Below are 12985 nucleotides of genomic sequence, written 5' to 3'. Positions count from 1 at the left end.
AAGCTGTTCAACTTGTTTTATGCTTGTGTGCATCTGTGCCCAATGGATACTGATGTTATTAATCTCTTATACAAAAGGAAAGATAAAGAGAGTTATATGCCAATTAGTCTAACTGGATCTGGAAAGCTGTTTGGTAGAACTCTGAATCAGGAAGAGATGTGACAATAAGCAAAATCTGGCAAATGTATTCAACTTCATATGAGGCAGCAGAAGTTCATAACGAGAAATATATTTCTTGTTTGGTGATGTGGAAAAAACTTAGAAGTTTCCATTACAAAATGTTTTGTACTAATAAGGAGTTGAAGATTGGTTGATGAGGTTGCTGAATATTGTAAGAGCTAAGTATGATGGAAATAAAGCATGAGAAACAATAAGTGGAATGCTTAACAGATTATTCAGCAGTGAGCAGAGAATAAGACAAGAATATATGATGTCCCCTTTAATAATATATGAGTAAAATGTATGGAATACTTATGGTGACATAATAGATATAATGGCTGTGGACATATGTGTACTTTTGAATACAAATGATGCAATGTTGCTAGCTGGGAACTCAAACAATTTGTATTAATGTCTGATGCAATGAAGAACACCAATTTTAAAATGAATGTAGCAAAGAGCAAGGAAGTTGTGTTTGGTAGGGAAGTGAACAATCATATGTTACATATAAATGGAAACAACTAGATTAAGTGTATTAATTTGTCTACTTTGGTACAACAGCTCCTAAAATGGGGAAATGGATGGAGAAATTCAAAAATATGCAAATACTGATAAAAACCCAGTGTGCAATACACTATGTGGCCAGTTTCAAGGAAGGAATGCTTGTTGAAAGGTGCAAAATTGTGTATAAAAGCATACTTTTGCCCATTTGTTATACAAGTGAGAATTATTTATGTCAGACCATGAAACTTGGGGAATGCAGTGGCAACAGGATACTACAGATGCTTGCTCACTCATTTATTTATTTACTTATTTATTAGATTTATGTGTCTGCCACTTGTCTAGAGGCAATTCTGGATTTTTATGTGTAAATAGGAAGAGATGGTGTCAAGGATGTGTGGGTACTTTATGAATATGGACTAAATGCAATTAGTTCATATACTTATAAATGTATTAAATAAATTTGGATTGCTGACAAAAAATTAAAGGGAGACTGATATGGCCATTTCAAGCTTCTTTGCTCTCATCAGTCAGCCATACCCTTCTGAGATTCAAACCTGGGCTGCTTTGCATGTTAGGCAGTTGTTTTAACCTCTAGGCCACAGGCTCTTTCTCACTTTGTCAGCTGCATTAGGGAAGGAAGAAACGAGGGGAGGAGATATGTCTTGAGTGTTTTGAGCACCTCGTCGGCCCAAATAAATAAAATACTTATAAATGTATAAGTATATGGACTTACGGAAAAAATCTGAAATGATTTGATCATATGTGGAGACTGAAGAAAGATCAAATTGTAAAACAACTATGTGACATAATGGTGAATGGATTTAGATGAAGAAGAAAGTTGTGGTTGAATGTAACTTATGAGATCTTCAAAAAGAGATGAAAATTTTAAAAATAAAAGGTAATGTAGGAAGTGGTAGCAGGATGTCATGGAACAAGACAGTTTGCAAGGATAGAATAGTGTTGATATAAACCAGTTTTGGTTCTTTCCTTCCCCCCCAACCCCTATGTTTAATTTGTCTGGCCTTCTATTGCTTACTCCTTTTCCGCATAATATTGCTTACTCAAAAGAAAAAAAAACATAATAAAATATATGGATTAGTTTTGGAAAGAATAAATGTTCATAGAGATGAATCATTTATGGTGTAGAATGATTTTCTCAATGGTGGCATGCTCCCTCTACTGGCAGTTCATCAGAGCTGATGCTTAATAATGTACAAACAAGGTTCCCCCCCAAGAGTTTCATATAGACAGATTCCGTACCTGATGTTATTGGAGTGGGCTACCAACAAACAGCAATAAGGAAACAATCAATCAGAGTGAAAGTCAGAAAAGTTGAGAAGATGCTGTACTAGTTACCAAGGCCACACAGAACAATGACATAATCCCCCACAGTACTTCCGTCAGCAACGAGGACAAATCAGAATACAATTTCTCAATCTAAAATGGCTTAATTTTAGTATATAGTATTTAGTAGAGGGACGCGGTGGCTCAGTGGGTTAGGACGCTGAGCTTGTCGATCAGAAGATCAGCAGTTTGGCGGGTCGAATCCCAAGTGCCGCATAACAGAGTGAGCACCTGTTACTCGTCCCAGCTTCTGCCAACCTAGCAGTTCGAAAGCACGTAAAAAGGCAAGTAGAAAAATAGGGACCACTACGGTGGGAAGGTAACAGCGTTCTGTGTGCCTTTGGCGTCTAGTCATGCCGGCCACATGACCACGGAGACGTCCTCGGACAAGCGCTGGCTCTTCAGCTTTGAAACGGAGATGAGCACCGGCCCCTTGAGTTGGAAACGACTAGCACGCATGTGCGGGGGAACCTTTACCTTTACTATTTAGTATAAATCTGTGAACTATTTTAAGCTTTTAGAAAACACGGGAGTAGGGATCAAAATCCCAACACTGTCTATTTTGCAGTTTAGCACACCATTATCAGGAATGCAATTGTGGCTAGTAACAATAATCTGAAGAGTAAAATATAGTGACCAAATATTGCAAGACTATATTGTCAGTATAGGACTCACTTCTTGCACTGATCAAATGTGTAGCAGTCAGCCCTCCTTCTGAAATTTGTTGACACCACCTTCACCTTCAGAAAATGTCAATTTGTAGCCTAATATTTTAGATTTCAGTGACTGTACTGTGTTTTTCTTCCCTCTGCTTGTTTTCAAACAGAATGTCAAAGAACACAAGACCATTCTGCCTAGATTCAACTATGCATGCCTATTTATTTATTTTCCATGGATTTCCTTTTCTTTCCATCACCCGATACATAACATCTATCTTTGGTATTAATTCTTGCTTGCCTTAATCAATTTCTGTGTCCATCACTGGTATTCCCTTGACTGGTATACCCATGACATGTGGCATGCAATTTGGTAAATCTGTAAGAATGTAGGACAACTTTCCACAACAAAGTTGCTATGGCCAACTCACCACAGGACAACTTGCCAGGGGACAATTCAACACTGTATTAATCATTTATTTAATCAGTTCCTTTTATTATTGGTGACACTTTCATTGAAATTATTGTAACTCCTGTATTTCTGGATTGAATTTATTTTATTATTATTGGCCATGGTTGTGTCAAAATTAATTTATGACCATTTTTCACTCTTATGACCGTTGCAGCATCCCCAGGGTCATGTGATTTACATTTGCATGTTTGGCAACCGATTCATATTTGTGATGGTTGTAGTGTCCTGGGTTCACACGATCCCCTTTTGCAACTTTTTGACAAGCAAAGTCAATAGGGAAACCAAATTCACTTAACAACTGTGTTACTAATTTAACAACTGCATTGATTCACTTAACAAATGTGGCCAGAAAAATCATAAATGGGGCAAATCTCATTTAACAAATTTCTCACCCTTTCTCCTTTATACCCTCTCCTCTCTCCCCTTCCTTTTATATCCTCTCCTCTCCTCCCTGCGTCCTTTTATATCAGGGGTGTTGATCTTGATTTCATTGAGGGCCATATCAGCATTGTGGTTACTGTCGGGGCGGGGAGTGGGGCTGTGTGGCCAGCTCTATGTTCTCAGGTCAGGGGGGTGCCTGTGGGGGGGATCCAAGGGTTTCCTGTGGAGGGGGTTAGGGTTAAACTCCTTCCCTCCCTCCTTTCCTCTTTCTCGTTCGCATCTCCCTCCTTCTCTTTTCTTCTCCCTTTCTCCTCACAGCTTCTCACAAAAAGCCTTTTCTTTCTCACACTCGTCCCTCCAAAATCTTTCCATTCTCACTCACACGCCTCTCCAAAATCCTCCCTTCTCATGCACACATCCCTCCAAAATCCTCCCCATTCTCACACGTCCCTCCAAAATCCTCCCCATTCTCATGCACACACCTCTCCAAAAGCCTTTCCCCTCTCTCACACCACTTCTCTCACAAAAGCCTTTTCTCTTTTTCCTCTTTCTCCAGCGTCTTTTTTCCTCTCCCTCTCCTGCCAAAACTGCCTCCTTTTATATCCTTTCCTGTCTCTACCCCCCCCCCCTTTCTCTGGAAGTGCCGATCCTGGAAATTTGTCTCGACCCAGCTCTGCAGCTTCTGAGGATTCTCTCACGGCAAGTCATGCGCTGTGCTGCTTTGGCTCATTCCCTCCCCCACTACACTTGGCTAGGCTGGACAGGGCCGTGTACCACCTGCCAGGTATCACTGGTTGAAAAGCCCTGATCTAAGCTTCTGAAAAGCAGAGGAAACATGCCTCTCCTGTAATTAACAACACCCAGGTCATTTCTCTGAAAAGTATGACCCTGTAGAGTGGACCAAGAGGCTAAGATCACGAGTCAGCAACTTATATACCTTTTCTACTTTCTGACAGAGGATAACCTTTTCCTTGTCAGACTACTGCTGTTTGCTCAGCCATCAAGCGGCTTATATAGGAGGAAAACGAGGGCTTAAAGTTTAAATCCTTGAAAAAAACCCCAAATAGACTAGATTTTATAACTACAGATAGTCCTCGCTTAACAATCGTTTAGTGATCATTCAAAGTTACAACAGTGCTGAATGATTTACAACCTGTGTCCAAAGTTACAGCTGCTGCAGTGCCCCAACAGCCACACAATCAAAATTCAGTGCTTGGCACTCTGCCTTCACTTACAACCAACTACAGGAAAGGAGAAACTCCCTTCTATCTCTGCCCTTAAACGCCCAGCAAAAAGAGGCATTTTAGGACATTGAAGCTGAGCAGCTGTCTTCTTTTTTATAAAGGGTCAGGCTGGGTGTACCACATAAGCAGCGAAGTGAAGAAAATAGTGAGGATCAGCTGGAGTGGCAAAGTTCAGGCAGCACAGGTGGCTTGGATGGGGCTTCCCGTGGGTTTGGTGGTTAACTGAGGGATGGTCGCTTTTTGCTGTGTCATTGGAGACTCATGGGCATTTGGAACATCCCGCCAGGCAAATGTTTTGTGCCCCACTGTGGAGGCTTTGTGAGTGTTCATCCCTTTGTGGATGTGTCTGGCTGCTTCATGCATAGCCTACACTGAGCCTTGAAGGACTTCCCCCACCTCCCTGAGGCATTCCCGTGCACCTTATTTTGGATCCCCTCCACTCAATGACTGGTGAGATTGCTTAATGACTGCAAGGGAAACTGCCCTGATTGCAGTTGTTGAGCAAAACAGTGATATCTTACTTAATGATCTTTTCCTCAATGAGATTCCAGTCCCAATTGTGGTCGTTAAACTTGGACTACCTGTACACCTAGTTTCCTGCACAGATCATTCTTCTAAAGTCTAAACTTTAACTTGCTACCACCACTGTTAAAAATAGAGACAGTGCCATCACCATGTTAGCAGTCATCACTGAAGAGTGCTTGGTACAGAAGGAAGCAGCTACTTGCTTCAATCAGACAAATGTCAAATCAGTTGTGTCATATTATCTGTGTGTACTTAAATTTCCTGTAAATTGGATAGAGGAATACAGGTTCTTCAGAAATGTTTTCAAGATTATGTCACTGTATTTGCCGCTCATCTGCAATACTATACCTTATTACATCAGGTTCTGTATTTTCAATTTGGAAAGATGCTTGGAGTTTTCTGTGCGCTGTGAAAAGTTCATCTACTAAAATCTGCCGTCTTTCTCCTTCTCTCTGGGTTCTGCAAGAACTAGATTAAGGATCATTGTTTGATTAAAAAAACCCCTAATCAAATAGGTAAAGAATGGCACCCATGTACTCAACTGGACATTAAATCTTGAGTAAGGAAACTCAAGTCAAAATTAAGCTTCTCACAAACATCACAAATCACCTATTTTACAATAATCCTGTTTTATAAAGTGTGTTACTTTTATACACTTATAAAATAAGAAGTATAAAATAATTTGCACACAGAAAAGGACTACAAAGGTAAAAAAAAAAGGCCATCTTCAATCCAATGTGTAGGACAAATTATAAAACAACCACATGTATTTAAAATATAAACCATGATAGCAGATGCCATGAAAATCTTTGCAGAAGCCTGATTCACACCTGCTGTTACCAAAGAGTGTGTCAATTTATGCTCAAAGAGGGTGCAATTATACTCCAGGGAGGACTGCAGAATTGTAAGGCTCCCAACACTGCTTTTGTAGCCCTCAGAATCTACACAAAGTACGCAGAATCATTTTTTGAATTTAGGAAGATTTGGGAAAGAAGAGGGAAAACTAACAGCTTAGCTTTGCAAAGGCTTAGGGTATCCATTTCACACTTTTAAAATGTTAGCTATCCATAAAAATGGACACACTTTGGAGTGCAGCCTGCAGGTATTTTGGAGAGTAGCCCTGAACAGGAAATGAAAAGTAAACTGAATAAAGATAAATGTTAGAATACTTCCTGTAGTTGGGTTTTCCCCAAATTGAGGGATTTTTAAAAACACACGTGTGAATCAGGTAGGGCTTTTCCAAAATAAAATGAACCATAATTATCATACTGGACTTCCAGTTACAACTGTTTACATGGATACAGCTGACGTGTTGATACGCCGTGAAACAACAAGTCTTTCAGACGATTGGTTTTTTCTTCAAGATTTTGCAGTAAAGACCTGACCGCAACATTGACCTAGAGAGGGAGAAAGAAAGATAAGACACAGCGTGGCTTATCTGTTTCTCAAAGGCAGAATAACATTCAAAGGAAGGAATAATGAATACAAATCAAATTCTTTAAAAAAATTATCAGTACATCTACTCTTAAACTACCCTGTCTTTATGCTATCTCACGTTCCTGAGCTGTTCCTGACTCTGCTGATTTTTAACTTCGATACAGCTTTTCCTTTTTTGTGACAATGATTTGTGTGTACAATACCCATAAGCGAATGACAGCTCTACTCTCTGGATTTGGAAAAGTCCAAAGTACTATTTTAAGGACTAGCAATAAGCCAAAAATTCTCAGAGAGTTTAAAAAAAAAGTCTCTAAAGTTTTCTTCACAGAATGAAGAAAGCTTCAGTACAGAAATTGATGAGGGGAACCAATCTTTTCAGGAATACAGCATGATCGGATGGGAGCTGGTCCTCATCTACAATGCCTTGTGCATTGAGGGGGAAACTGCTTCTAAATCATCCTTCAGTAGTCCCATTCTGGGTCAGGGTTCTGAATGTAGCAGAGCAGCTTCCTTGCTGAGATCCACTGAGAGTCAAAGGGCAGCAAATTGCACAAAGGTGGTAAAAACTGACAGTTAACACAGTTAATGTCCAGAAATTGCTAGAATCTCATGTCACTATAATCTAAGATAATGAAGCAGTGCCATCCACTCACAAGACCTTTCTCAGGCTAAAACTCATTGTGAATCAGCACTCCCTTGGCCCTCCGGTCTCTTGAAACGTAACAATATAAACAATAGTCCTGTTTTGGACACATTTATCTAAAGGGGGCTATGGCAGACTCATTATCAATCCATACTAAACACACTTACTTGGATTTATGTCCAAATAAGTTTTCTTATGAAAGCAGACTTGTACATTATGACAAAGCAGCTGGAAGTTATAAAGGAAACAAGAGCCCACATTCTGCTAAAAAGTACCACCCACTCAATACAAGAACAATTTCAATTATAGGACTTCAATTATAGGCTGATACAATACAAGCTAGCCAACCATATTTTAGCCTGATATATTGTGCAAACCCGGTTCATTTTTAAATATTTTTATTACAAGGTGCTCAGTTGTGAGGAGTTATTTTTTTTTATATTTGCATAGAAAGGTAGTCATCAGTCAACCATAAGAGTGCAAAAAGAGGGAAAGAGTAAGAGAAAAGCACATGTAAAAGCACACTGCTAAGCTTGTAAGCCGCCCTGAGTCTTCGGAGAAGGGCGGGATATAAATGGAATTAAAATAAAATAAAATAAAAATAAAAATGTATTTTTCCATATCTCTTCTTCCCTTTGTCTTTTAATTTCAATTCCATTTTCTCAAATTATTTTTTTAAAGCAGAAGTGGCAAAACCTCATGAAAAACAAGATACTATTGACATTTACCCTGCTTGGCTGATAGAGTAGAAAGGCATTTTTCTTTATTAAAACAGCATGACTGATCTGAGCGTTTCTCAACATCAACCCATAACATCAACTGTTATGGCAATATATATAGTCATGGTTTAAGGTCTGTTTATACTGGATTCAAATTCTGGCTCTCTAATGATCCTGAGGAAACACCTCCAACTTTATGAATATACAAAGCTTTCTTGATAAACTTATTTGTCAGCTGTGCAAAACATTCGCAACCTAAGCCAAGATTTTTATAGAAGAGAAAGCTAGATGAGGAGCATTAGTTGATCCTGACTATAGACATATGCAATCACACAAGTACTTGCTCTAATTGCTCATTCCTTTTTATAAAAGAAAATCCAGTCCCAATGGAGGAAAAGAGATGATCAAGAAATAATCAAATTACCCCTGAAACGGTAATATCTATACATATAATTTCAACAGTGGTATCTAGAGATCTAGAGTTGGGATCTAAGGATTGCTACACACATATTTCCTAAAGCAAGAACTTCCCACAAAAGCTTAAGTGTGATCAATAGAAATACACTGTATGCTCTTCCATACTAATCTGGATTCTTCTTTAACAACCAGCAATTAATATTCCTAATTATTATTATTGTGTATGACTGTTTCAATACTGAGGATTCATTTCCCAAATGTCATCCTGCAAAAAAAAATGCTTTTTCACTTGCTATAAAGCTATATCAACAGCTAATAAATATTCCTGAATCATTTCAGAAAGAAACTTTTAAATTTGTATTGCATTCATTGTTAGAAGTAGTTAACAAAATCAATATTTTTTAAAAATGTTTCTTTTAAGCTTCTCAGTTCATAATTTCCTTTTGTAATCTTTGCTGTGTACTGACATAGGAACTGTAATGAACATCCTTATGGAAACTTGTCATGGGAAGGAGGCTTTACCACAGAAAAAGAGCTTTGCATTAATCACAAAGAATGCATTGCAATCACAATGTATTCCCTTATTGTTGATACTAAAAATATAGCAAAATCTAAAGCAAAGAGGCAGGCAATACCTTAGTTGTACTTTCACCACTCCTCTGGAATCTGTTGCGTTCCTGAATTTTTTCAGCAATCTCTTGTGCAATATGGCAAGCAGAATCATACAACAACAACCTTTAAAAAACAAAAAGAGAGATAATATTAAACAGCAGTAAAATCTCTCTGTACCTTGGACAGCTTTTATTACATGCCGCAGATTCCTCAAAAGAAGCTTGCTTCCATTCCTTCCTGTTTAGACTTTTATCCCAACCACCTGTTGTAGCAAATACGGTAATCTGTTAATGTTAAAGACATCAACCACTATGAAATACAGGAAATTACGTCTGTGTGTGTGTGTGTCTTACCAAATGAGTAGAAAATGAGGAATTCGAATTATATTGATGTTAACATACGAATTTACTTTTTAAACATCTATTATGGAGGATTGCCAAGGCTACTGTTTATACAAAAACTGTTCCTATATTTAATTGTCCTAAAGTATAATAATTGTTCATACATGTGATTGTCCTAATATGCATATGCCCACCTGTGTGGAGTTATAAATTGATATAAATATGGCAGGTACACCCAAAGCTATGAAGTATGAACTGGTCTTTCATTTCTCTATTTTATCAGATGGAGGTAGAAAAGATCTTAGGTAGCAAACTAGAGTGATTATCTTTCATACAAGCAAAGGGATGCATACCGTATGAAAACGAGGTAATAGGCACAAACATAAACAACTTTTACTATAAAGCATCTCACCTACAGTAGTAGTTTAAGGACACCATAATAACTCTTAATGTAAGAGAAATAAGTTAGTTGTAAAAAAAAGTCTCAATTTTGTTTCAAATTTAGGGCATATTGTAAGGAATCAGAATCTCAACATAAGGAAAACCAAGACTTCTTTAAATTTAGTGAGGGGGTTTCCCTAAGAAATTAAGGAATATAATTTATTCTTTTTCCAATATGAAGGTTGCTTCATTTTATTAATTGTTTATACAATTCCATTTTTATAAACAAAATGTTTTACTACAATTACTATCATACATTATATTTTATAGCTAACAGAATTCATGTTGCAATTTGCAATTTAGTTTGAAACATTCCTTCAATGTGCTCATTTTAACTTACTAATTAAAATTATATATTACCTTACATATTATTTTGGGTATTACATTTTTATCAGGATAAATGTTATCTGATTAATTGAATTGCTGATGTGCACTTCAAGTGTTACTAAAAATATTTAAAATCAATTATGTTTATTTTGCAATAGTATTCAGAATATTTTTGAAAACTGAATCCTATTTATTTAAGTAGAAATTATTAGGATGAGTTTTTAAAAACACACACACACATTTTTGTGGTATTCAAGTAGTCAGTTACTTGTTCTATGAAACATCCTCACATTTTTAATCTGCAAAAGACAATACAGAAATGTTTTATAAAAAAACTAAAAAGTACTTGCTGTCATTTAATATAAGAATAATTATTAGTTACAGTCACGGTATCCGATTAAAACTGGGCATCTTTGGGTCTATGATAATCAAAGATGATTTGATGAACAAATCACAGTGGCCTTGATCACACATATTGCCAAATTGAAAAACATTATTCATATACAATAATTACACTTTATCGTAAGTCAAGCCAAGCCAAGCAAATTACGTTATGGATGTTTGCACAATATACCTGATTGCATCTGACACAAATCATGAGCAACTTTTGTTGTATCCACTTTCAAATTTTCTAAATGTTTGCATATTTTTGTCACTGAACGTCAACATATGTGGATCCTACCGAAATGCACAGGGAATTTCACTATACTAATAATGTTTCAGGTATGTCTTAATTTATTTCAAAAAGAGCCATCCTATCTAGGCCAACCTATAATGCCAAAATGAAAAAATGATCTGTTAATTTAATTCACTAAGCCATTATGTCACCTTTAGCTGCAATAACTGTAATCAAACACTTCCTGTAATTAGTGATCTCTTTTTCCTGTAGGAATTTTGGCACATTGCTCCAAGGTGAACCTTTTTGAAAGTTTTGTCAAGAATCACCTGACAGTGAGATGGGCAGCATACAAATTTAATAAATCAGGTTTTCCTGCATGAACTGTTCTTTTATATTTTACCATATTTGAATAGACTTGGACTATAATGTGGCCATTCCAAAGAATTTAACTTATTCTTCATCATCCATTTTTTTGCAGACTATCTGTATTGGGGGTGGTGGTGTCACCATTTATGCTTAAATTTCAGATTAAATTGTGGGATATACGGTACCCTGTAGAATTATCTGATATGAAGCAAAAAGTATTCTTTCAGCAACAGCATTCAGGTTCCGAGACACCAAAACATCTCTTAACCATATTATAACCTCTTTGCTTCATAGCAGGCATGACATTCTTATTGTAGATTATTTCCACGAGGCAATGGCCATATAGCCCCAAATAAATCTACTTTTGACACATCTGTTCCCTGAACATTTCCCAAAGTCTGAAGGATCAATAATCACATTACACATATGATTTAGTAAAATACATTATTGAACACTGTAATTCTGTCATTATGTATATTAACTCAGCCACTAGATCTTTAAAATTGACCATGGGGATACTTCATACAACGCATAGGTAAGAAATGTGCTTTGTGAAAAATGGCATATTTTGTAAGATTTTTTTCAAAAATTCTTGAACTTGGATATGTTAAAAGTACTAAAAACAGAGGATATATTTTAGGAAATAAATGTTGCAGACTCTAATTCAAACATAATATATAGACATATCTTAGATGCTTAATGATTTCATATCAAAATGTGTCATAGCAAATGGCCCATATACAACTGTGTGCTAAAATAGGCATTGCAGAAAGCTGTATGTGTGAGCTGCGATATCCCAAAATCTGAAATCTAGTAGCACCTTTTGGATTAACCATTTTTATAAAATGCACAAACACATATAAAATTTAACAAAAACCGTTAGTCCAAAAACATGCTACCACATCCAATTTTGGCCCTCAAAGCATGTTTAATTTCTTCTACTACACCAAAATAATACAGGAGACTCAATTTCACCGCCTGTAGAAATCCTCCCATTTATTAAACCGAAGAGGAAGAGCAGAAGACGGAGGTGGAGGAAGTAATGAGTCTCATATTTTAATTTATAGCAATGTTTTTCAACCTCGTCCTCTTTTAAAGGGATGCACTTCAACTGGCTGGGAGTTCTGGGAGTTGGAGTCCACTCCTCTTAAAGTCGCAGAGATTGAGATCAATGCCTTCCAGGAAAAGATGCGCATTTCATCTCGCCCCCTCTCCCGCCCCTCGTTCGCCAGGCACTTTTAGCGGCAAAGGGGAGAGGCAGGGAGCATGCGCAATGTCGAAGAAGAGGAGCAGCAAGTGGGGGGGGGCGTCCTTCGTGGGCTGCCCTCAGGCCCAAGCCGAAGACCGCCTGTCTCCCCCGACTTTGCTTATTTTGCCGGCTGGGACTCGCCACCAGTCTGCCCAAATGGCCCTTCGCGGTCTCCGTCACTCACCAAGGCTCCGCAGCCATCGCGGCACCCGGCAACCACACGCTATCCGAAGTCTACTATCTGCTCGGCCGGGAACTCTTCCGGCTCCGATCACCTGACTACGAGGCGTGCCGAGGCTCAATTTGTGACAGCGCCCCCTTCGGATGATTGACGAAGGCATCTTCGAGATGGAACTGAACTGAATTGGAGAGAAAAGCACGTGGCTATTCAGACTTTCGAGGCTCGGGGTTAGAAATCTGGTCTCTAAACTTGTGCTTTCCTCACGAAGGAATCGTAATCTGCATCCTGGACGGGGATCCCTGACTTAAGGAGACGTTTCCTTTTGGCAAAACCAAATGGGGAAGGGGA

The 12985-nt window shown here is 37.9% G+C and overlaps 1 protein-coding gene across 3 annotated transcripts in view; it reads right to left on the bottom strand.

Moving 5' to 3' along the window:
* The window catches only part of STX8 (syntaxin 8), a 129322-nt gene extending 116596 nt beyond the window's left edge, over positions 1-12726 (bottom strand). For all 3 annotated transcript variants that reach the window (XM_081319642.1, XM_081319640.1, XM_081319641.1), the window contains exons 1-4: positions 12641-12726; positions 9137-9236; positions 6588-6682; positions 5634-5744 (exon numbers count right to left, since the gene is read on the bottom strand). In XM_081319642.1, the coding sequence (XP_081175768.1) occupies positions 5634-5744; positions 6588-6682; positions 9137-9236; positions 12641-12657 (323 nt within the window). In that variant the 5' untranslated portion in view covers positions 12658-12726. The remainder of the gene's footprint in view (positions 1-5633; positions 5745-6587; positions 6683-9136; positions 9237-12640) is intronic.
* Positions 12727-12985: the final 259 nt, after the last annotated feature.

Source organism: Vipera berus (assembly GCF_964194415.1).
Source record: "Vipera berus genome assembly, chromosome: 2".
Classification (NCBI taxonomy): domain Eukaryota; kingdom Metazoa; phylum Chordata; class Lepidosauria; order Squamata; family Viperidae; genus Vipera; species Vipera berus.
This window is presented reverse-complemented; position numbering and strand designations above follow the sequence as displayed.